The sequence below is a fragment of the Camellia sinensis genome, chromosome 13 (genome assembly GCF_055761805.1).
Source record: "Camellia sinensis isolate YWXY chromosome 13, ASM5576180v1, whole genome shotgun sequence".
Classification (NCBI taxonomy): Eukaryota; Viridiplantae; Streptophyta; class Magnoliopsida; order Ericales; family Theaceae; genus Camellia; species Camellia sinensis.
This window is the reverse complement of record NC_138973.1, coordinates 2,519,580-2,542,160: the sequence shown is the minus strand read 5'-3', so window position 1 is coordinate 2,542,160 and position 22,581 is coordinate 2,519,580. Positions and strand designations below refer to the sequence as shown.

Sequence of the window (22,581 nt, the reverse complement as noted above, 5' to 3'; positions counted from 1 at the left end):
CAAGATCATCTCCGAAGATATTGGAGTCTGGGATAAGCAGATAGGGGACGAGAATCCTAAAATGAGAGAAGACTTCAGTTTGGGTAAAGATAAGACTCTTAGAGAGTTTATCCCAATCCTACTGGGAGTCCAAGATTTGCAGTAATCCTAAGTCCACTAGAGCTAAGCTTCTAATGGGACTAGGATTGTATTGGCTATAAAAGAGAGGCACCCACATGAGTCTAAGGTATGCAATTTATATTCTGAATAGTGAGTTAAGCTCTTTTGCTATCTTTGAGAGATAACTGACTTGATCATCGGAGTGCCCCCGAGTGGACGAACCACCGCCGGAATCTCTTCTTTCTGTTGCAGGTTGTTTGGGACTAATCTATTCTACCAGTGCTCTCCAGTTAAGTACTAATTTGACAGTGTAATCGGAAATTGACACACACAATTATAAATAAAAACAATTTATTTAAGTAATGGGCTAGGGAGGTAAACATGAAAGCAAAAGAGTGAAATGATAATATTCATTTATTTGTTGACCTTATTTTTACTTTCATAACTTAATTCGGTTTCTGTTATTTTTCGTTTTCATGCCATAAGTTTCCCTTTATATATGTATAGTTTGTAGCCTCCCTTCCAATAATATCAAATCTCTTATTCAACATTGTCTTTGATAGTAAACATAATTAAGAAAACAAAGCTATAATGTCGTATTGAGAATATAAATTTTCTTATTTGCAAAGCATGATATATTTTAATTCCTTAATTGCATTAATTGTTATGACATCGTGAAATAAGATAATTGATATTACTTAATACGAACATATATAAAGAGAGTCTTATAACCAGGGACGGAACCAGACTTTTGTCTTTTGAGAGGCCAAAACTTGAATAAAAATGTGAGTAATGTTAGAAATTTAAAATTTATCCACAATTATATGACAGTGAATAAGGCATTATATGGTTGTATTTGTGACCAAAAAAATAAAAATAATAATAATATATATATAATTTGCAATCAAGAGATAAGTCCAAAAGAAAAAAGAAAAAAAAAACTTAAAATTAAAAGAAGAAAGAAAATAAAAAATATATAAGAATAAAAAAAAAATTACAAAAGACAAAAGAAAGAGAAGAGCATATGAATTGTTTTTAAAAAAAAAAATAAATAAATAAAGAAAAGTTGGGAGCCAATATACATCACATAGGAAATAGCAGTAAAAATAAAAAATAAAAAAATACACAGGTAGTTAAGCCAAAAGCACGGGAATCACGGCCCTTACAGTTTCCACATAAGTCTGTCACTGCTTATAACAAGAAAAGATATTGAAGAGAAACTAAACTAGGTTATGGAAGTAAAAATAAAGGTAACAAATATTGTTTATAGGTAGAATCTTAACGAGGAAATTTATAGTAATTTTTTGTTTATAAGTACTAAAAGTTGAGCATCACTAATCCAGTAATTGAATTTTAATTCTATCAAATATTGTCTAGATTTTATTACCATCATGGTTAACTTAAAAATGTTAATTAAAACCACACTTCTAAATACAGATCATAAAAATGAGTATTTATTTTTAGAAGAAGAAACACAACCAAGTTCATAGATGATATTCATTGAAAGAACTTATTTTTATTTTTGTTTTTATTTTATCAGATTCCTACAAAAAAAAAAAGGGGGTAAAAGGGGTCTTGATCGCTCTAAATTTATTTTAATGTTTTAGTTAAAAATTTTATTTATTTGTAATTCATTTCCTATCGATCAACAAAATAAAAAATAGTATGAAATCATATCAAACAACTTTTCTTTTTCTAAAAACAATTAGTGATAGAGATTGATTTCTTAGGTGAATTTTTATAATTTTTTGATAGAACTACTTGTGAACCATCACGGCCTAAGAATATGAAGTGATACTCATGTAATAATTACATAGGCTTATGAGAAATAAGTAGCATATATCAAAACGATAATGATAGGAATACAAAATTTTTTACCAAATGAATAACTAAATGTCTCACATGAGCGTGGGGTTCACTTTTTTGTGAGCCCCCCACATATATTTAGTCATTCATTTGGTAGAAAATTTAACACCTACTAAATAACAATTTTTTATTTTTTTATTTTCAATATAATGAATTTTGTATATATGTATATATATATATATATACACATATTATAAGTACATGCACAAGATAAAAAAAAAATTATAATAAAATTTGACAAATATTATTTTTATTTTGTTGCAGATACATCCTATTTTTTTTTATTAACAATACGTGCTTCTTGTGTGGCGCATTCATTGGACCGGAGGTGGAACTTCTATTGCTTAAAATATAATAATAAGTGAGGACTTTAATTAATAAGTAGCTGTTGCGGCTAAAACACACTCCGTCTATGTCTCACGGAGTTATATAGCGTAATTATAATTATTTATGATGACATATAATTCTTAAGTTTCAAAATTTTTTTTTTTTTTGAACTATCTCTCATAATACACTGTAATTATTGCCTCAGGGGCACAACATCAGCCAAAAACATTCATCAAAATTGTTAAATTATAGTGGAGTACCTCACTAATCTCAAATTCTTCTATTATTTATTTAGGAAGTTTTGAGAGTTTTATAATTCAAAATTCTTAACAAGTGAAATTTTTTGAGATAGAAGCATATATAATAAAACAAAAATTTATAAAATAAAAAAAATTGATCGAAAAGTAATTCAAACTATTGATGTGTGGTTTAGAGAGTTTTTTTTTAAAAAAATATTCCCCAAAAAAAAAACTAATTAGAGAATTGACCCACATTTCAAATTATTTAGGAAACTAACCTACTTTTTGAAATCGCATTTTCAAAATACGATTTTGAAATTGAAATTGCATCTTGACATACAATTTTACTTCAAAATCGCAAGTTGAAAATACAATTTATGATGATATGATGAAATAGCATGTTCAACATGCGATTTGAAATCGCATTTTCAACATGCTATTTCAAGGTGAAATTACATGTTAAAAATATAATTTCAAAAGCAAGTTAATCTCTCAAATGGTTTAAAAAGTGGATCAATTCTCTAAATTATTTTTTTTTTATAAAATATTTCAAAAAATAAAAAACTCGTGGTTTAGAATCAAATGTGTAGTAGGAAATACACTTAAAATTTATCTCAGTTATCCAATCATTTTTTCTGCTTTTCTCAATTGCTTTGGCATTTACTTTGATTTTAAATAGAGTCTGTACAAGTGAACTGTGGGATTGATTTTCAAATTAGTCAAAGGGTGCATCAGTTAGTTTGGATATCTAGTTATAAATAATAATAAAAAAATGTTGATTAATAATAATAATAATAATGTTGATTATAATAGTGTAAAGATAATAAGAGACCACCACCACAATTTCATAATTCTGAATTTTGGGTAGAAATCTTAAGCATTGGCAGTGATGCGATGACTGTGATAACGCCATTAGAAATTGCCGTTACTTTAGCAATGCATGAAATATAATGATAAAAAGTAGTTTTGATTAGCTGTGAAGACGATGTTGATGATGAGGAGAGTTGGTCATTGACTCTCTCTCTCTCTTCTGTTATTAACAGTCTTCCATTCCTTTAATAATATATGTATATATATAGTATGTGATCAACTCATACATATGCTTTAGGCTATTGCATTGATCATCAAACTAAATTAAACCCACCTCCTCCTCTCAAGTTATCAGGTATTTTTCTCATCTTTCCTTCCTTTCTCTCTCCCTCTTCCATACCCTTTTGTTCCAATCCTATATTTTCCTTTTCATTTTCTTTTGCAGGAAACTGGATCCCTCCATCATCTCTCTTCCTTAACTACACCTTTATAAAATCAGTACCAGCATGTAATTTTCCCTGTCCCCTGTTTAAAAAACCCCCCCAAAAACCACCCAAAAAAAAAAATATTTATTGAATTTTATGAAAAGAGCCACAACTATATTTCTGTTATTTTAAGTGTCTAAGCTGGCTATTTTCGTTTTACCTATTCCTTAATCCTACTCTTAAAAAAACCTGAGCAGCATGTAACTTTGGCCCATTTCTTTGTTTTCAAAACTCAGAAAAACCCCTCCAAAAAAAAAAAAAAATTAGTTTTTCAATTTTATTTTTTACATATTATTGGTGGTAATTTGGCCATATTAATTAATCTGGCCAACCTCCCGACGCTCCTGTAGCAAAGGCTTTATAAAAAACCGCCAAATTATGTAAAAAAAAAAAATTTATTATATTTTCTCTTTAGGATTTTCACCCAAAAAAACCCAAAAAAAAAAAATATATATATATATATATACTTGAGAAAAACCCAAAAAAGGAAAGAAAAAGAGAGAGGAGAGAGAGAGAGAGAGAGAAGAATGGCTGATCCAGAGGTGGGAATGTCGCCGGCAATGTCAACGCCGGCAACACCAGGGACGCCGGGTGGACCATTGATATCGTCGATCCGAGTGGACTCGCTATCGTATAGTGATCGGAAGTTAAGGCCGGGATGCAAGTGCTTGCCCGTTGGAGCTCCTTCCTGGGGTGCTCCTCACACCTGCCTCTTAGATTTCCCTGCTCCGGATGTCTCGCTCACCCGGAAGGTATCTCTCTCCACCTCCACAGTATTTTCCCTCTCTTTCCTCACCCTCTCCACATTATTATGATTTTTTATTGTTTCATTGACATTTTTTTTTTACTCCTGTTTGTTTGACGTTTTGTTTCAGTTGACTTCATTATTAGCTACGGTAAATTACATTAACAATTCCTATACCGTTTAAACTCATTTCAGCCTTTACTTTTTTAATTCAGATACATTCGATAATAAAATTTGAATCTTATTTTATGTAAAGATAATTAAAAATATTTTCTTTACAAATGATAGATTTTAAAAGTACAGTCATCATATAATTTATTGTGTATCAGTTAACTTGTATGTTATTTAAAATATAATAATTTTTTTAATAAATAATATTACAACTTTCTTGGTTAGAAAGTTCTATTTAATTTGATTTCATAATCTATTTTCATAAATTTTTTCCAAGAAATTAAAATTTAAATTGGTGAGAAAAAAATCAAGAACATATTTTTTCCATATAATTTTACCTTTTGGGAGAATAGAAATAAATTTTTAAAATAATTTTTTTTATATTTATTTTCATTAAATTATTTTTTATTTTTTCAAAAGTCAAATATGGTGACAATTTTGATATCATTATTAAACTAATTTATTAAATCAAAAAATCCAAAACAAAAAATATTTCATATATTAAAAATACCAATCACACATTAAAAGTCTAATAGCAATTTATTACATAATAATCATCAAAAAAATATATGTTAACAACAATTACAACTATCTATTACATGATAACTATTCAAAAATATCAACAAAAATAACTAGTCATTACATGATCATCATCCAAACACGCACTAAAAATTAATTTAGTAAAAAATATAAAAGAAATAAAATGTAAAAGATTTATCATTTTTATATAATTTTATCTTTTATGGGTAGAAATAATTTTTAAAAATTTTAAAATAATTTTTTGACATTTGTTTTTGTTAAACTAGTATATATTTTATCAAATTGACGACTTTGCCCTTAAAATAGAGCAACATTGTCTTCAATTGTCTTTATTTGAAATGAGATTCAAAATTAAGATCAAATATATGACAATTAAAAAGTTAGAGACCAAAATAATACAAATCCCAAACTACAGGAGTAGGAATGGCCGTTTTAATCCAATTTGCAGGGCTTGCCCATACTCGCCTGAATGGGGCAGATTTTATCCACCTCGACACTTATGTGGGGCAGGAGTGGATTATGTTTTGATCACCTGCAACGGGGGTGGGGCGAGGGCGGGTATCGTTTCTTTCGATCCAAACCCGACCTAATATAATTAATAATATATAAATAAATAATATATGTATATATATAATATAATTAGATATAAAAAAATAATATTAAAAGTCTATGATTTTGTTTAAATAAAAATAAATAATAATCTTAAAAGTCTCACTGTTTATATATATAAAATAAAAAAATTATTTAGCGTGCTAAGAATTTTAATAGTTCTTAATTTTTTTGACTATTTGAAATGTGATTGAATATCTGCGGAGGTGGGGTTGAAAAATTTCACCGGTAGCAGGGTGGGGTAGGGGCTGGGGTGGGGTGAAGTTTGTCTGCGGGGACAAAAAATGACAACCCCCCCCCCCCCGCCCCCCCCCCCCCCCCCCGCCGCGACCAGTGAGCATTAACTGTAATTTGCCCTAATATCTACTTTACATTTTATTTATTTTTAAAAAAAAAAAAATCTTTGGATCACCAAAAATGTCTTTGCAAAAATAGTCTTGAAGTTGTAGCGACGGCTCTTCAGCTCGCGGCAAAAGTTTAATTTTTTTTATTAATTTTTCAGTAGTCGATGGCTATAATTTTAGGAATATTTTTTTTGGTCAATAGTATTTTTTACATTTTATTCTACAGTTTGATTCAAATTTATTTTAGTTCTTATAATTTTAATTTGAATAATTAGATCTCTATACTTTAAATTTAGTTTCAATTAGATTATTTCATTTAATTTTTTTTTTGTTAATTTTATCTATGTAAAAAATTGATGAGTGTCCCAAATTATTAAATTTTAAGAGTAAATTATAAATAAATCTCTTAAAATTTACTTAAAATATAGATTTCTCAATCACTAATCACAATTGATCATGTCTCATCATATACTTTAATCACTCAACATAAATTCATGAGTATCACCTCTTCCACTCTTTACAATCTTGTTGGGCACCACGTGAAGGTCCCCAAAATGCACCAATAACTTGTCATAGATGTGAGGGGGAGAGAATCTGATTCTATTAGTTAGTCATATATATATAACAAATTAGTAGTAGTTATTTTGAGAATCATTGAGGTGACATATGACATGTATATAATCATTCATGGGTTGAAAGTGGTTTCAGCAGTGTGATTTAGTCTTTTAGTCTTTATATTTGTGTGATTAATTTTGTTGGATTGGAATGGATTGGGTAGCTGGGAGCAGAGTTCGTGGGGACATTCATACTGATATTCGCGGCAACGGGAGGACCAATCGTGAACCAGAAATACAACGGAGTAGAGTCACTGATTGGGAACGCAGCATGCGCTGGTTTGGCAGTGATGATAGTGATTCTGTCTACTGGTCACATCTCCGGAGCACATCTCAATCCCTCCCTCACCATTGCCTTCGCTGTTCTCCGTCACTTCCCCTGGATCCAAGTCCCTGGCTATATCATCGCCCAAGTCTCCGGTTCAATCTGTGCTTGCTTCGCTCTCAAAGGTTGTTTCCACCCATTTATGTCTGGAGGAGTCACTGTTCCTTCCGCTACCACTGACATTGGCCAAGCTTTCGCCCTCGAATTCCTCATTACCTTCAATCTCCTCTTTGTTGTTACCGCTGTCGCCACTGATACTCGAGCGGTATTTCTACTATTCTCTCTTACTCTACTTACGATTTTGCTTCCTTTGTTTTAATAATGTAAAATTATTCAGCTTGTTTGGTTGTGTTTTTTTCAAAAATACTTTTCAGAAAATTCTACATTCTTGTTTTTCTTATTTTTTTGTTTTTATTGAATTTTTTTAATATTTTAAGTAATTTTTTTTTTACTTTTTAGACATATCTAACATAAATATACCTAAATGGCATGTTTGATTGGGTGGATGGGATTGAGATTATTAATCTGTGAGGTCAATTATCCTATATTTGTTTTAACATTTTGGTTTAGAATTATTAATTCAATGGATAATTAATTCAACAAATTTGTAGGATTATTAGTAATGGGGTGGATGTGGGATTATTAATCCAATGGATATTAATCCAATTGGATAATGAATATCACACTAATTTAATAAGATTATTAATACTTCACTATTAGTCTTGTGAATCAAACATGACCAAAAAGTAAAAAAATTGTGAAAAAAACCTTTTAAAAATTCACTAAATACTAAAAGTACAAAAAAAAAAAAAGAGAATTCAGTACATTTTTTTTTATATTTTTATATATTTATTAAAATTTTAAAATATTTTTTCACAATTTTTTTACTTTTTAGATATATCTAAGTAAGGTGCATCTAAAAAGGTTAAAAAAAATGTTTAAAATTTTAAAAATATTCACTAAAAACAAAAAACTACAAAAACCAAAAAACTAAATTTTGAAAAAACTTAATTCAAAAAACTCAAACCAAACACTCTGATTATTATTTTTAATTATTCATAGGGGTGTTAGATGTGGTGCGATTAGTGATGAGGTATAGATATATAGTATGATTTTATTTTAAAAAATATTTTTGACATTTTAAAAGTTAAAACATTTTTTTTTGTATAAAATAAATAGACAATCTCACTTTTTATGGACTATTTTAAATGGTCAAGAGTACTTTGTCTTCAATTCTTTTTATTTCCAATTCTAATACACTTTTAATCACAATATTGTATAAATCTCAAGATATAAGGTAAGAAAATTACTTGCGACAAATAAAATGAACGAGAATTTAAAGATACTAGGGGATTATGTGGCATTTTAGGCTAATGCTTTTTATAGTTAATTTAGCCATTGAAAATGGAAATTTGAGTTTATAAAATACATATAAGTGTGTTATTGTGACAGGTTGGAGAATTGGCGGGAATAGCAGTTGGAGCCACAGTGATGCTTAACATTCTTGTAGCCGGGTTAGTTTTCCTTCCTATCTGAAATCCCACTTTTCTTTGTTCTCTAGCTGTGTCTTTGCTTGCTTCTTTCTTTTCTCGTCATTTTTCCTCTCTTTCTTATGCATACTGTAATTTTAAGGATAAATTACATTTTGATGACTTTTTAACTTTAACTTTTAAAATTTATATTTTTTCACATTGAACTTTCATATTTTAATTTTTTTTCAATTTATTGCTAAAACTAACCTCTGTTAAAAATTACACAGAAAATGACATATTAGTAGTTACATAGTATAAAAATATTTTATTATATGTAACTCACATTTCTGACACAAACTCAAATCCTATTATAATAATATATTTTTTGTATTATGTGATAGTTATCGTGATATTTTCTGATTAATTTTTAAACATAAATTAACTTTAGAAGTAAACTGAAAAAAAAAAATTAAATATGAATAGTTAAAGTTAAAAAAATAAATTTTAAGAGCCAAAAGTAGAAAAATGGTCAAATATGAAGAGAGAAAAGTGTCATTTGCCCCAACGATTTATGGTAATTTCATATATAGATTCTAAGTTGCTATTTGCTTGTTTGCTACCATGTAAATGACTATTTATAGTTTTTTTTTTTTCTTCTTCTGAATTTGGTACTGTAGTTTTTGGGTAAAAAAATTAATTATCATGAAGATAGGTGAGGGGTGTTTTTATTTTAGATTATGCTTATGGTTTATGAGCTTATAATATGGTGACACAAACAATCTATAATGGCCCTGTTTGGTGTAGCTGTTAAAACAGCTTATAGATTATAACTTAACAGATTATAGATTATGACTTTAATCAGAAGTTGTTAATCTGTTTGGTGTAGCTGTTGGATTATATATTTAAGTTGCTGAGTAGTGTTTGTTAAATAAGCTGTGAAATAGTTTTTTCAATTAATTTTTATTTTTTGTTTATCTACATTTCTCATAAAAAATAATAATAATAATCTATAGTCCATTTGAATCTTTTTCTATGCTTAAAAAAATAAAAAATAAAAAAATTTAAGAGTATAACCATAAATTAACATGTCCACAGCAGAAGCTGATAATCAAAAGCAAGGGGTGAGCAGCTTCTCAGAATCAGCTTTTTTGAGTTAAAATAAGCTGTTAGAATCAGAAGCTGTTTGAAATAAGTTTAACCAAATAGTCCAAAATAACTTTTTCAAAGCTAAAAGCCATAAGTTGGCTCTGAAAAGCTGAAACAAACACTCCCAATATAATGTTTAGATCATAAATTTGAATAAAAATTTTAGAAATTTATAAAATGAAAATGAAATGTTGATGAAATAAATAAATAAATAAATATATATATATATATATATATTAAATTATTACCTAAATTCATAATTTAAATATAGTCCAAGAGTTTGTTTAATATATTTTTTGTTATTCAAGCTTTTGAAAATCAAAATAATAAAAGTATTGAAAACATTTGTTTAGTTATTTACGAGAAATTTTGCAAATTTTAAAAGTAGGATTGTATTTAGAAAACTTTGTGAAAACAGTTTTAGAAATAACTCACTAAATAAATATTTTGAATTTTTTTTAAAAAAATAATAATAAATAAATAAAAAGAGATTGATACGAGGGCCCAACTTGTCTCAGTTGAACCTAAAGATAGTCTAATTCCAAGCCATATATATTACGGTCGGTGGACAGTGTACGTGATGTTTCAAGTTGACAATTTCTCTACCTGCTACCCTTCTAATAATTTACCATTACTTTTGTCGCAACCCCCCTACACCTACGGCCCCTCAAGAAAATAAATATTAAAAAGATACAAAATATGATTCTATTTTTGACTTATTAGGCCTTATATTGAAATAAATAAATAAGTACTCTTTTTAAATTTATTTATATAAAATTAAACGATTTCCATAATCTTTTACAGATTTTATTACTATTATTTTAGTTACAATAAATTATATGTTTGTTATGTAAATTCACCAGAGCGATAAAAAATAAATATAAATAATAGGAAATTAACATTCTAGACAATTATTTAGCCCCCAAAAGACACGTACTGATGTGTCAAAGCATGCTTTCAATAATGGTCCCTTGTTTTTATTTCATACTAGCTGAGGACACATGATCTGGGTGTAATTCAAATAATAAAAATAAATTATAAAGAATTTAATATTATCATATATATATGTTGTTTAAGTGATAAGTATATTCTTAATAAAAACTAAGGTCTTAAGTTCAAACACTGCTTACGTTGTGTATAATAATATTTCTACTTTAATATATATAAAGTTGTCACGTAACATGAGAAGAAGAAAATTTTACTAAATCAATTTAGGTATTCACTTTTAATAATAATATAGATAAAAAGCAGCCATTTGATTTTTTTTAATAAGAAACATTTGATGAAATAAATGATGTATAAATAGGCCCTTGACTTGACAAAGGATTGGTTTCATTTCTTTGTTGATGTTTTAAACACGCCTTTATAAAGGAATGGTTTCATTTTTTGATAGCTGTTTTTTCTTTCTCAAAACATGGATAGGAAAAAACGGAAAACTTTAACGAATGGCACGAACTCGATTTTTGTTTAGTTTATTAAAAACTTGTTCAAATCAAAATAGTTCATTACGTAAATAAGTTTCAAAATCAAACTTGAATAACCTATTATTCTATTCAAATAAGTTTCAAAATCAAACTTGAATAACCTATTATTCTATTTAACTCAGTTCAGTCGTTTACAACCCTAGTTTTAGAAAACATTTTAGTTTATCCTCAAAAAAAAAAAAAAAAAAAAATCATAAAAAATATGTTATGAAACTGTGATGTTGAACTCTTCATTAAAAAAAAAAAAAAAAAAAAAAAAAAAACTAAGTATAAAAATAGAAATAAAACTTTTAAGGATGAACAATAATAACAATCTCATACTTTAAACATCCCAAACAAATTCAAGGAACGAAGATACTCGATTGACTCCAAAACAAATCAAACAAATCCAAGGAAGAAAACATCCACACACAAATAATTATATATAATTGGATAAAAAAATATTGAGTTATATATCAATGAATAAAAAAAAAAATGAAACCTGATCAACTGCCTAACACAAACAAAAAATTGTGTAGTTGGACACCTGCCACGTTATTCCTAAATCATCAATATAAAATGGTAGGTTTCACAATACTTGTCAATTATAATTATATTACTGCACCGCCTGACCATAATCTGCGATCGGGCACTGAATAACTTCTGAAATCGAAAAATTATTCAAAACACAACTAAATTGTTGCAAGGCTGTTTGCAGGCCGTCTAGTGGTGGTTCTATGAATCCAGTGAGGACTTTGGGACCGGCCGTCGCAGCAGGAAACTACAAATCGATATGGATATACTTGATCGCACCCACACTCGGGGCTATAGCAGGAGCAACTGTCTACACCGTTGTGAAGCTTCCTAACGAAGATGGTCAACCCCCACGGCTCAGGAGCATCCGTCGTTAAGAAAAATTATCAAATGAGTCGAAAATTTTAGTGCAATCATGTGTCCATATAATTATTAATGGTCATGACTACGTAATATTTTCGAAACACTAGATAATTATTTGTGCTTAATGACTTTTTTTTTTATTATAGTATTTATGTGTAATAACAGTGATGGTTGACAGTGAAAGCTAGACTGTTTGAGAATAAAGGTGATGGACTAGGCCATGTGATTGCATGTCCACACCCCTAGGCTTTGGCAAAATAATTTGCACGGTTTGTTATCTTCTCATCACTTCAAAACATCTCATTCACTTGAAAGGATGAGCTTGTGAGGTGATATGAACGTTTGTGGGCCATGCCCTTTTGTGTGTGTTGATCTTTTGTTCACATTTGTATAATATACCCAGCAATATGTGTCTTGTATTAATTTGTTTATTAAGTAATTTCTATGCTTGAGGCTTCTATGATGTTAGATAGATTTTGGATCTATTTGGGTGGTTGTGTTGGTGGTTTTTTGGTGAGAGTTTTAAATAAAATTATCATGACTACTAATCTTATTGTAATTTTGTGTGAGGTCATGAGGATGTCTTTGACATTATATGCTTTAATCAATATTGTGAAAATCTAACACCTTGGTTGATTTAAACTTGAATCACTCTCTCTCCTGAAATTTCTTTTGGTAGTCTCTTCCCAAATTGAACCACAACCACATAGTATTGTCCCCTCCAATAACTACCCCTTCCTCTCTCTACACATGCTTTAGGAATATAGAGTGAAAAAAAAAAGCAAAAAAATTAGGTTTGATGTTGAAAATGGGTTCTTAATCTCAACCACTTATGCTCTTCCAGGATCTCCTCCCACCAAGGTAGACAAAAGAAAAAGGTATATGGGAGATGGGTGAAACAAATATGGTGTAGGCTTAAGACTTTTTTGTTGTTCAAGTCAATTATATCATATAGTGCATACGTTTGAAAAACTCTAAAACCTTAGGGTTTTTGCGCAACCTATAGGTATTTGCAAGTTTGTGTGTAAAAGCATACACTTATGTATGACAATGGTTTTTGTGACGTCCCAAATTTAAGAACATTATAATAAGATTTAAAATTTTAAAATCAATATTGTCACTAAAATTACTAACATCCATTAATTAACAATTCAGGATTTGAAGTTCTTACATCACAACTTAGTCTTAGTACATAACCGAAATGACACAAATATAAAAAGAAAACTAGAGAAAAACTAGAATTTTTAGGAAATGGTTCATGGAACTTGGGCACTCTTCAAGCTAACCAAGGCTGAGTGTCGCTTTGTAAGGCCTCGGTGTCTCCTTCGGTTTCTTCGGTACCAAACATAAAACGCCAGGGCAACGGGAATGCCAGTGAGCAACGAGCTCAATAAGATACTACAACCCGAAAATGCCCACCCCGATAATAATACTCACAATTCATGAATAATGTGTAATAACAGAATAACTAGTAACATTTAGTAAGCATAAAATAAATGTTATCAGTTAAAATAATAACAATAAATAATAATAAATCAAATAAAAATATAACAAACGGAAACAGTATTTCATCATAAGGAATATGTCCACATTTTTTTTTTTTTTAAATTCTCATAGATTTAGTTTATCAGATAAATTTAGTAACTCCCCGCGGAGCACTATTTCCATTCAACCACTAAGCAATGGCCACGGGCAATTCTGATTCCCTCTTGGTCAAATATTTAAATATTACTTACTGTAACTACCAATGATGCTTACGTACCAGAGTTACGTACCCGAGTCGTGACATCACGGTCTGCCCCAAGGGAACGGTCTATGTTGTGACACCCGCACCACCAACCTTATATCGCCTACACCGATAAGAGCTGAAATACTTTCCCGTGCCATGTTAGGGTTCGCAACTCACTTGCGCAAGATTCTAAACCGTGCTTACCTCATCACTTTTACATTTTAATGTATCATTGGTTAAATTTCGTATTTCTTTACTTGTTGAGATATTCACAAAAATTCAAAATTTAATTACCAATAATGTTATACCAACTCATTAGAATCCCAACATAAAATATTACACATGTCACGCAATAATAAACAATTTATTTAAACTATGGTATGAAATAATAATGTAGATACAAAAAAAAAAAGAAATAAATCATAATCTTCAATAATCTTTTTAATGACATAAACTACACATACAAGTCCAAATTCCACAATAGGATTTTCAGACTACCAATATTTAATATACCATCATAAAATTTTATACAATAAAATCCTATCTACAAGTTTAGACAATTTATCATATGTATATAATCTGAAAATTTCAAATATAAAAAAAAAAGAAAAGAGAAGGTTGAGAGGGTTTTCTTACTTAGTAATAGGATGACAAAATGGTTGAGAATTTTGGCTTCCTTAATCTCCTACTCTTCTTCATCTCCTATTACTAAGCTTGGTTGCTTCAGGGATTTCTCTCTTCTTCTTTTTTTCCACCGATGCTTGCATGCACACCTATATACAATGAAGGCTTGCATGCATATATATATACAATGCTTGTTGAGCACATATCTCTCTCTCTCTCTCTCTCTCTCTCTTTCTTTCTCTTCATTCTAAGTTCTCTTTCCCTCAATTCCAAGAGCATAATCAGCTCTTCTTCCCTAAACAAGCATGCAAACCAACATGTGGAAAGCCTCTATCGAATTTCTGCAAAGGTTTGATTTCCTTTTTTTTTTTTTTTTTTTTGTGTGGGTTTCTGAAAATTGATACACTAAGATTTTTAACTAAGATATTTAGTAAGAACAATTATCATATTGTATCGTAATTAAAATAATTTATAAACAACAAATATTGAACACCCACAAAATTATTATTCTTAATAATGTCTTTGTTAGTGATTGAATTGGGTCAATTTAAAACTAACTTTTACACTAATATACAATTCAGATAGACTGTAGACAAAATTAATTAATTAATTAATTTATTTATTTTCTTTTAAGAATAATTAAATGTAGGGTTTTCACAGTTTTGGTATATGATTAGAGAGATAATTATGAGCATTACCACAAATTTTATAGGAACTACATTTATATTGTTGTGAATTTGTAATAGTTTTGTTAATTCTACTTATTTTAAGTTCAAATTGATATTTATGTTCTCGTCTCAGGAGACATGCACAAAACTATGTTGAAATTGAATTAGAAATGGAAGCATATGGTTTTAAATTTTGTTTTAGGATCTTAATCTCACATTATAATGATATTAAGATGATCATATTTATCTATCATGTTATGTTCTAGCAAGAATGGCTCATAAGCATAAAACTAGTGATTCTTTCCTACAAATCCACTAAAGAGAATCTCTTTCTTGAATTCAAGAATGTGTATTATCATCAATTTATTAGTAACTATTTTTTGTTATCCACTAGTGAGCAATGAAATGTGGATATGTGTAGTAATTTAATTTGTATGTCTATCTTTTTTGTTATTAAGAAGGGTTGAAACCAATTGCAGACGTACTCTTGAGCGTGATTGGGCTAATTTCGTGATTTACTGCGAATGATTGAAATTGTTTATTTTAAATCTCTATCGATTTAGATCACTAACTGTGTTTGGATTGAAGAGAAGAGTTAATTGTGAGGGCAAGGAGACAAACAAAAAAAAAAAAAAAAAGAAAGAGGGAGAGGAGGTCTCATTTGTTTGTTTGTTTGTAATATTTAATTAATGAGATTGTTGGCGGTAGAATTTGTAAAAACCAGTCATAATTTAATACGTGACACGAAGAGGGAAATTTGGAGAGTTAATGTTTCCAAATCCCATGTTCGAAACCATGTTTGGCACAAGGGAGTTCACTAACCCTTTGTTCGAATTCACACCTAGGGGGTTGGAAGGGTTTCCTACGGCTAGGAGAAAAACAACACATGTTTCTCCTCTTGCAGCACCTTTCGCAGGTCAGGCCCAGAGAGGTCAACCATACCCCCAATAGCAACCAGTACCACAGGGACAGCTAGTCCTAAATATACCTCCCTATGGACCAAGAGGACCTCAAGCACATGGGATTCCACCAAACCCTGTGTTTGTTCCTCCAGTAATAGTCCAACAAGCACATAATATGGTTCCTAGGGACTAAATTGCTAATATTGTTAGAAAAATGTGTGGACTTATGGCTCGGGGCGTTCAGACTCCTGTATATAAAAAGCCATATCCAGAATGGGTGGATAAGGTACATGAATACCCAAAGGAGTTTAGAATACCAGACTTTGCGCTCTTTTATGAAAATAGAAACCAATCAACAGTTGAACACATTGCCAAGTTCGCTGGCCAATGTGGTGAATTTACCAATAATGATTATATGAAGTTGAGACTCTTTCTAAATTCTTTAACTGGGACAGCCTTTGTATGGTATATTAACCTTACACCTAGTTCTATCTAAACTTGGCAGCAAATGGAGGAAGCACTTCATGCCCAATTCTTCCAAACAGAGCCTGAAGTTTCCATGTCAGATTTGGCAAGGTTGAGCCAAAGGCCTAATAAGAAGGTTGTTCAATTTATTACTAAATTCAAAAGAGCACGAAACAAGTGTAGAGTCATTCTACTAGAGCCTGAATTTGTGAGATTGACTTAAAATGGTTTAGAGTTTAGTCTTCGAAACAAGTTCGATTCAACTGAGTTTCGAGACTTAGTGGAATTAACCTATAAGGTATCTAGATATGAATCTTTACTTGAGGAAGAATAGGATTGAAGTAATACATCCTATAAGACTTAATATAGGGACCCTAATTATGAAATTGATGCAGCAGAAATCGTAGGGAAAGAGCCTATGACCTATGAGGCATTAATTCAGAAGGACACCACAATAGACCAGCAGTTTAAAAAGAAAGACCTTCATACGAGGTATTCTTTTGATTTAACAAAAGTAGATGACATTTTTGATCATTTGCTTGCAGCAAATTTCCTAAAGTTACCAAATGGAGTTAAGATCCCTTCCCCAGAAGAACTTAAAGAGAAAATGTACTGTAAATGACACAATTCTTGGTCTCATTCAACTAAAAACTGTATTGTTTTTTAGGACAGGATCCAAGAACAGATTTGAAAGGGGTGTTTAAAGTTTCCAGCCAAAGCAGAGAAAGCTATGAGGATTGACACCAACCCGTTCCCAGAGATTGGGGAGGTTACAGCCAATGTTGGCGTGCCAGATTTCCAAAACCTATCCTTGAAGGAATTGGAGGAAGTTAATGTGCAAATGTATGTTGCCAGCCAGACTGCTTTCAAGAAGGATACCAAAAGTTTACCAACAAATGGACAGAGCTTTGCGGACCAAAAGGATGACTCTAGTGAGGAAGCACTAGATGATGACTCTCATGAGGTAGCTGTCATGCAATGGAGGTTAAATTACAAATGGCTGAAAGGGCTTCCAATTAATGGAAAATAGTATTACAAGGATGTACAAAGACGCCCTAAGACAACCAATACCTATAACAAGAGGCCATACTGGTCCCAGACAGCAGCCATTCTTGGCTGGACCACCAGCCACTAGAATTCAATCAAAGGGTAAGAGACCTTTGCATAAGTTTAGACCACCCAATTACTACAGGATGGAAGGCAATTATCTTGAGAGAAGGCTTGAATTATTAGAGCCAGTAATTGGCCTCCAACATCAACTTCAAACAAGATGCAAGGTAATCACCCTGAAACAAGGCCTGAATTAGGCTCGAGACAGCGTACCAGAGCTAATGATTGGCCTCAACAGTTAGCTTCGAAGGTAGCTTCAAAGACTGGGAAAGCAAGTTTAGCAACTGAACTAGTGAGTTCATGGGTACTTGGGGTGCCAGACTGGTTTGTCATGCAGAACAAGCCTACGGAAATACCTGCACAGAGAAATATCTTTGGAGACAAGGGAAGAATGATTAAACCTCCCTTGGTGGCTCTAAATAATTGGATATTACTCAAGCACTCCAAAACAAAGGAACCAGATATGGTTCCAGTAATCTCTAGGTCTCAAGAAGGAAGATCCAGCGAAGGTACACCTAGTACCAAAAGGATCTGAAGGAAAGTGGAAAGAGTTCTTCATTGGCCCAATCAAAAGGCCAAATAGAGGAAAAAGAAAGTCCAAAATTGGCTCCTCAGAACAAAATAAGTGTCAGCAGAGAGCAGTTGGCTAGGGTTCACACTGAACTAAAAGCCAATGAAAGATCCAGCTTAGCAGGTCTTGAAAAGGCCTTGATGGAAAGCAACAGTGAGACTGGAGGAGAAGTTGAACTAGGCCAAAGGAAAGAAATAGCTGAAGATGAGATGTTTAAAGCCTTCACGGTTGAATAGACCTTTTTGGTCGAAAAGCCAGCAGGAGCAACCCACAAACGAGTTGATTCGAAGGAAGTCACCAATATTAAGGTACCAGAGTGCAGCATGGAAGATGCTTCCGAAATAACTGAAAAGTTAGTTTGGAAAAGAAACAAGTGCAACCAGCAGGTCAGTTTGGTTTATTTCCTCTAGTGTCAATAAACATGGTATATATATTGCCACAGGAGTTCCATGTTGAAGATGGAAACCAAGCAGATCAGGAAGATGACCCCATTCCAGTTTTTAGTGAAGATTCATAGGTTAGCATGGTTCAAGATGAGTCTGAAGTGGCCACACCAATAAAAACTGAAGATGAAAGTGAGGAAGTGAGTATTAATCTCTCGTATCCCTTCGAGTATCCTACAACATCTATGACGCAACACGTTAAGCCCTTGTATATCAAGGCTTATTTCAATAAGATATAAATGAATAGGGTGTTAGTGGATAATGGGGCATCAGTGAACTTGCTTCTGAAGTCTTCTTTGAAGAAATTGGGAAAAAGAAACCCCAGATTAATCCCAACCAGCACAACCATTGCTAACTTCGCTGGGGATAAGCAGATGGCTCAGGGCATCCTGCCCATCAACTTGAGTGTGGGAACCAGAGATTGTATGACAGTATTCTTTGTTAAAGATAGTAATGCCAAGTATAATGCTTTACTTGGCAGGGATTGGATCCACACCAACAAGTGTGTGCCTTCCTCTCTACATTAGAAAATAATAATAGCCCTATGCAATGGAAAGACAAAGGAGATCAACACAGACCCTTAACTCTTTATCACTTGTGCTGACTTTGCAGAGGCTAAGTTATATACTGAAGGAGTGACACCACTCAGTATATTGAGGAAACCTGATGGAACTGCCAAAAAGACGGCTGATGAGGAAGTAGCACACCTGAAGCACGTAGTGCAGGAGAGTACTGATGAAGAATTCGTCACCAAGGATGACAATGATGCCTGGTTGTAGGCAAGAAGTTGAGACCTAAGAAGCTAGACCCTTGGCTTTAGTCAAGTTTTCAGCATTGGACATAAAATCAATAGTCCAGAAGGTTCAGGAACGAGAGAGGAAAGCCATGGTGGTTAGCTATAATCAGGAGTAACAAAAGGTCAGGCCTTTGACCCTTGATAAGTACTGTGCATTGGGCATCGAAACAAAAGTCTAAGAAATACATGAAGAATAAGCCTTATGGACAGATTTTGTCTATGAGGAAGAAGAAAAAGATGTTGAACCAGAGAAGATGAGAGCAGAACAAAGCAAAGAAGTTGCTTTGAAGGCAGAAGAAGACGAAGGAGAAAAATTAATAAATGCTCAAGTATAAGACCCTTTGGAAGAAGTCAATTTAGGAGAAAGTTCTGCATAGCAACCCATTTATATCAGTGTTTGGTTAAGTTCTATTGACATGAACCAGTTGTTGGTAGTCCTAAAGAAATATAAGGATTGTTTTTGGTGGTCTTATAATGAACTGTCAGGATTGGATAGATCATTAGTAGAACATAGGCTCCCTATGAAGTCTAACTTCAAACCACGCAAGCAGAAACCAAGACGAATGAGCCATGAAGTAGTTCAAAAAGTGAAGAAGGAAATTCTCAGGCTCCTTAAAGTAGGCTTCATTAGAATAACCAGGTATGTCAAATGGTTGTTTAACATTGTGTCTATGGTTAGAAAGAATGGCAAGATGAGGGTATGCATCGATTTTAGAAATTTGAACTTGGCAACTCCAAAAGTTGAATACCCCATGCCTATAGTAGATCTATTGGTAGACAGTTCAGCAGGACACTGGATTTTGTCTATGATGGATAGGCATTCTGATTATAACTAGATCTGCATTGCAGAGGAGGATGTTCACAAGACAGCATTTAGGTGTTCTGGGAATATTGGCACATTTGAATGGGTAAAAATGTCATTTGGTCTAAAGAATGCTGGGGCAACATATAAGAGGGGAATGAATACTGTCTTTCATGATCTTATTAGAGGATACCTAGAGAGTTACATTGATGATATTTTTGTAAAGTCCCAGTCTATGGAGGAACACTCGGTTCACTTGGTAACAGCTTTTGAAAGAATGAGAAAGTTTAAGTTAAAGTTTAATCCTCTCAAATGTGCTTTTGGTGTGTTAGCTGGAAACTTCTTGGGGTATGTAGTGCACAAGAAGGGAATATAGATTGATCAAAATAAAGCCAAAACCATCATTGAGGCCAAACCTCTATCAAGTAAGAAAAAAGTACAAAAGTTCTTTGGTCAGGTTAATTTTCTTCAAAGATTTATTTTTAACACTGCAGGGAAAACTAAAGTATTTTCTTCTTTGTTAAAGTTGAAAGATTAAGAGGAGTTTGTGTGGACAGCAGAGCATCAAGCTGCTTTCGAAGGAATTAAAGCCTACTTGGCTAAGCCTCCAGTGTTGATGCCGCCAAGGAGCGACAAGCCCTTGAAGTTAAACATTGCTGCAACAGAAGATTCATTGGGAGTTTTCCTGGACAATGAAGAAGGTAAGGAGTAAGCAGTTTATTACCTTAGTAGGTTTTTAAATTCTTGGAAATGTAAATACTCAGTTGTAGAAAAACTGTGCCTTGCATTGTACTTTGCAGCAATGAAATTAAGATATTATCTTTTGCCTAACGTTGTCTTGGTAATTGCAACCACAGACATGGTTAAGTCCATGTTATCTAGACCTATGTTGAGAGGAAGAATTAGCAAATGGATATTAGCTTTATCAGAATTTTATCTAGAATATATCCCTCAAAAGGTCATAAAAGGACACGTTTTGACTAACTTCTTGGCAGATCATCCATGTCAAACAGAAAGCCAGGAGATAATAGATCTTAGTGTGGTCAATGTTGAGCCATGACAGATGTGGTTCGACGGATTAAAGACCAATGGTCTGATTGGAATTGGTATTGTAATTAAGTCACCACAGGGGGTAAAAACCACATATGGTTTCAAGGTTGATGAAATTACTTGTTCCAATAATCAAGCTGAATATGAAGCTTTAGTAATGGGATTGGAAATGCTTATTGGATTACAAGTTCATGTAGTTGATATATTTGGAGATTCTCAATTGGTAGTTAACCAAGTGAAAGGAATTTTCAAATATCAAAGTACAAGCATGTTACCATATTATGTTGTTGTATTACATTTGCTTTCTCAGTTTTATATAGAAAATGTGACTTATATCTCAAGATTCATGAATAACAAAGCCAATGATGTAGCTCAGAAGGTTTCGAATTTCAGAAGGAGGGATAACACTCAATTGAACATAAGTTAAGCAACATATCAAAAATTAATACCACCTTTAGCTAAAAGGAATGATGTGTTGGAAGTCAATCGTAATGACTTACAAGATCAAGATTGGAGGCATCCAATCATGCAGTACTTAACTGGCCCATCTTCGAAGGCTAGCAGAAAGATTAAATTACAGTCTATATAATACATAATATATGGTAATGCTCTTTATGAAAGGGGAGCAGATGGGTTGTTATTGGAATGTCTAGGGTCGAATGAGGCATTGACAGCCATGACTGAAGCCCATGAAGGCATTTGTGATGCCCATCAGCCTGGTGTGAAGATGAGATGGTTGCTTCGAAGGCATTCCTACTACTGGCCAACCATTCTTAAAGATTATATAGAGTATGCTAGAGGTTGCCAAGTATGCCGAAAGCATGGCATGATAAGACATGTACTAATAACTGATTTGCATACAATTGTGAAGCCTCGACCATTCAGAGGTTGGGCTATGGATATGATGGGGAAAATATATCCACCATCTTCGAAGCACCATTGTTTCATCTTAGTGGCCACAGATTACTTCACTAAGTGGGTTGAAGCTAAACCATATAAGGCTGTGGATCAAACTGAAGTTATTGGATTTATTAAAGATCTGATTCACAGATTTGGCATCCCACAGACCATAACTATAGATAATGTGACTGTGTTTGATGGAAAGATGGTAAAATCTTTCACAGTAGAATTTGGAATTAGTTTTATTAATTACACCCCTTATTATGCACAAGCAAATGGTCAGGCAGAATTATCTAATAAGTCCTTGAAAAAAGGAATACAAAAAGTTGTGGAAAACAATCTTGCGGATTGGCATAACTTGTTGTTGGA

General features: G+C 32.1%; 2 protein-coding genes across 2 annotated transcripts; both read left to right on the top strand.

Annotated features, from left to right (window-relative positions):
* Positions 1-3,393: 3,393 nt before the first annotated feature.
* NIP5;1 (NOD26-like intrinsic protein 5;1) lies at positions 3,394-12,575 on the top strand. Its single transcript, XM_028230765.2, has 5 exons — positions 3,394-3,696; positions 3,787-4,578; positions 7,014-7,439; positions 8,627-8,688; positions 11,974-12,575. The coding sequence occupies exons 2-5, from the start codon at positions 4,354-4,356 to the stop codon at positions 12,164-12,166; spliced, it is 906 nt and encodes a 301-aa protein (XP_028086566.1). The 5' UTR covers positions 3,394-3,696; positions 3,787-4,353; the 3' UTR covers positions 12,167-12,575.
* Positions 12,576-18,903: 6,328 nt separating this feature from the next.
* On the top strand, positions 18,904-20,296 carry LOC114287396 (uncharacterized). Its single transcript, XM_082902839.1, has 5 exons — positions 18,904-19,114; positions 19,277-19,436; positions 19,518-19,555; positions 19,671-19,789; positions 19,886-20,296. The coding sequence occupies exons 1-5, from the start codon at positions 18,904-18,906 to the stop codon at positions 20,294-20,296; spliced, it is 939 nt and encodes a 312-aa protein (XP_082758965.1).
* Positions 20,297-22,581: the final 2,285 nt, after the last annotated feature.

What these genes read in the sequence shown, in the direction of transcription:
- LOC114287396 (XM_082902839.1), top strand. Translation starts at nt 18,904, where the DNA reads ATGAATAGGGTGTTAGTGGATAATGGGGCATCAGTGAACTTGCTTCTG. An exon ending in AGTATTCTTTGTTAAAGATA is followed by an intron (nt 19,115 to 19,276) that starts GTAATGCCAAGT and finishes CTGACTTTGCAG; the next exon opens with AGGCTAAGTTATATACTGAA. An exon ending in AAGGATGACAATGATGCCTG is followed by an intron (nt 19,437 to 19,517) that starts GTTGTAGGCAAG and finishes TAAAATCAATAG; the next exon opens with TCCAGAAGGTTCAGGAACGA.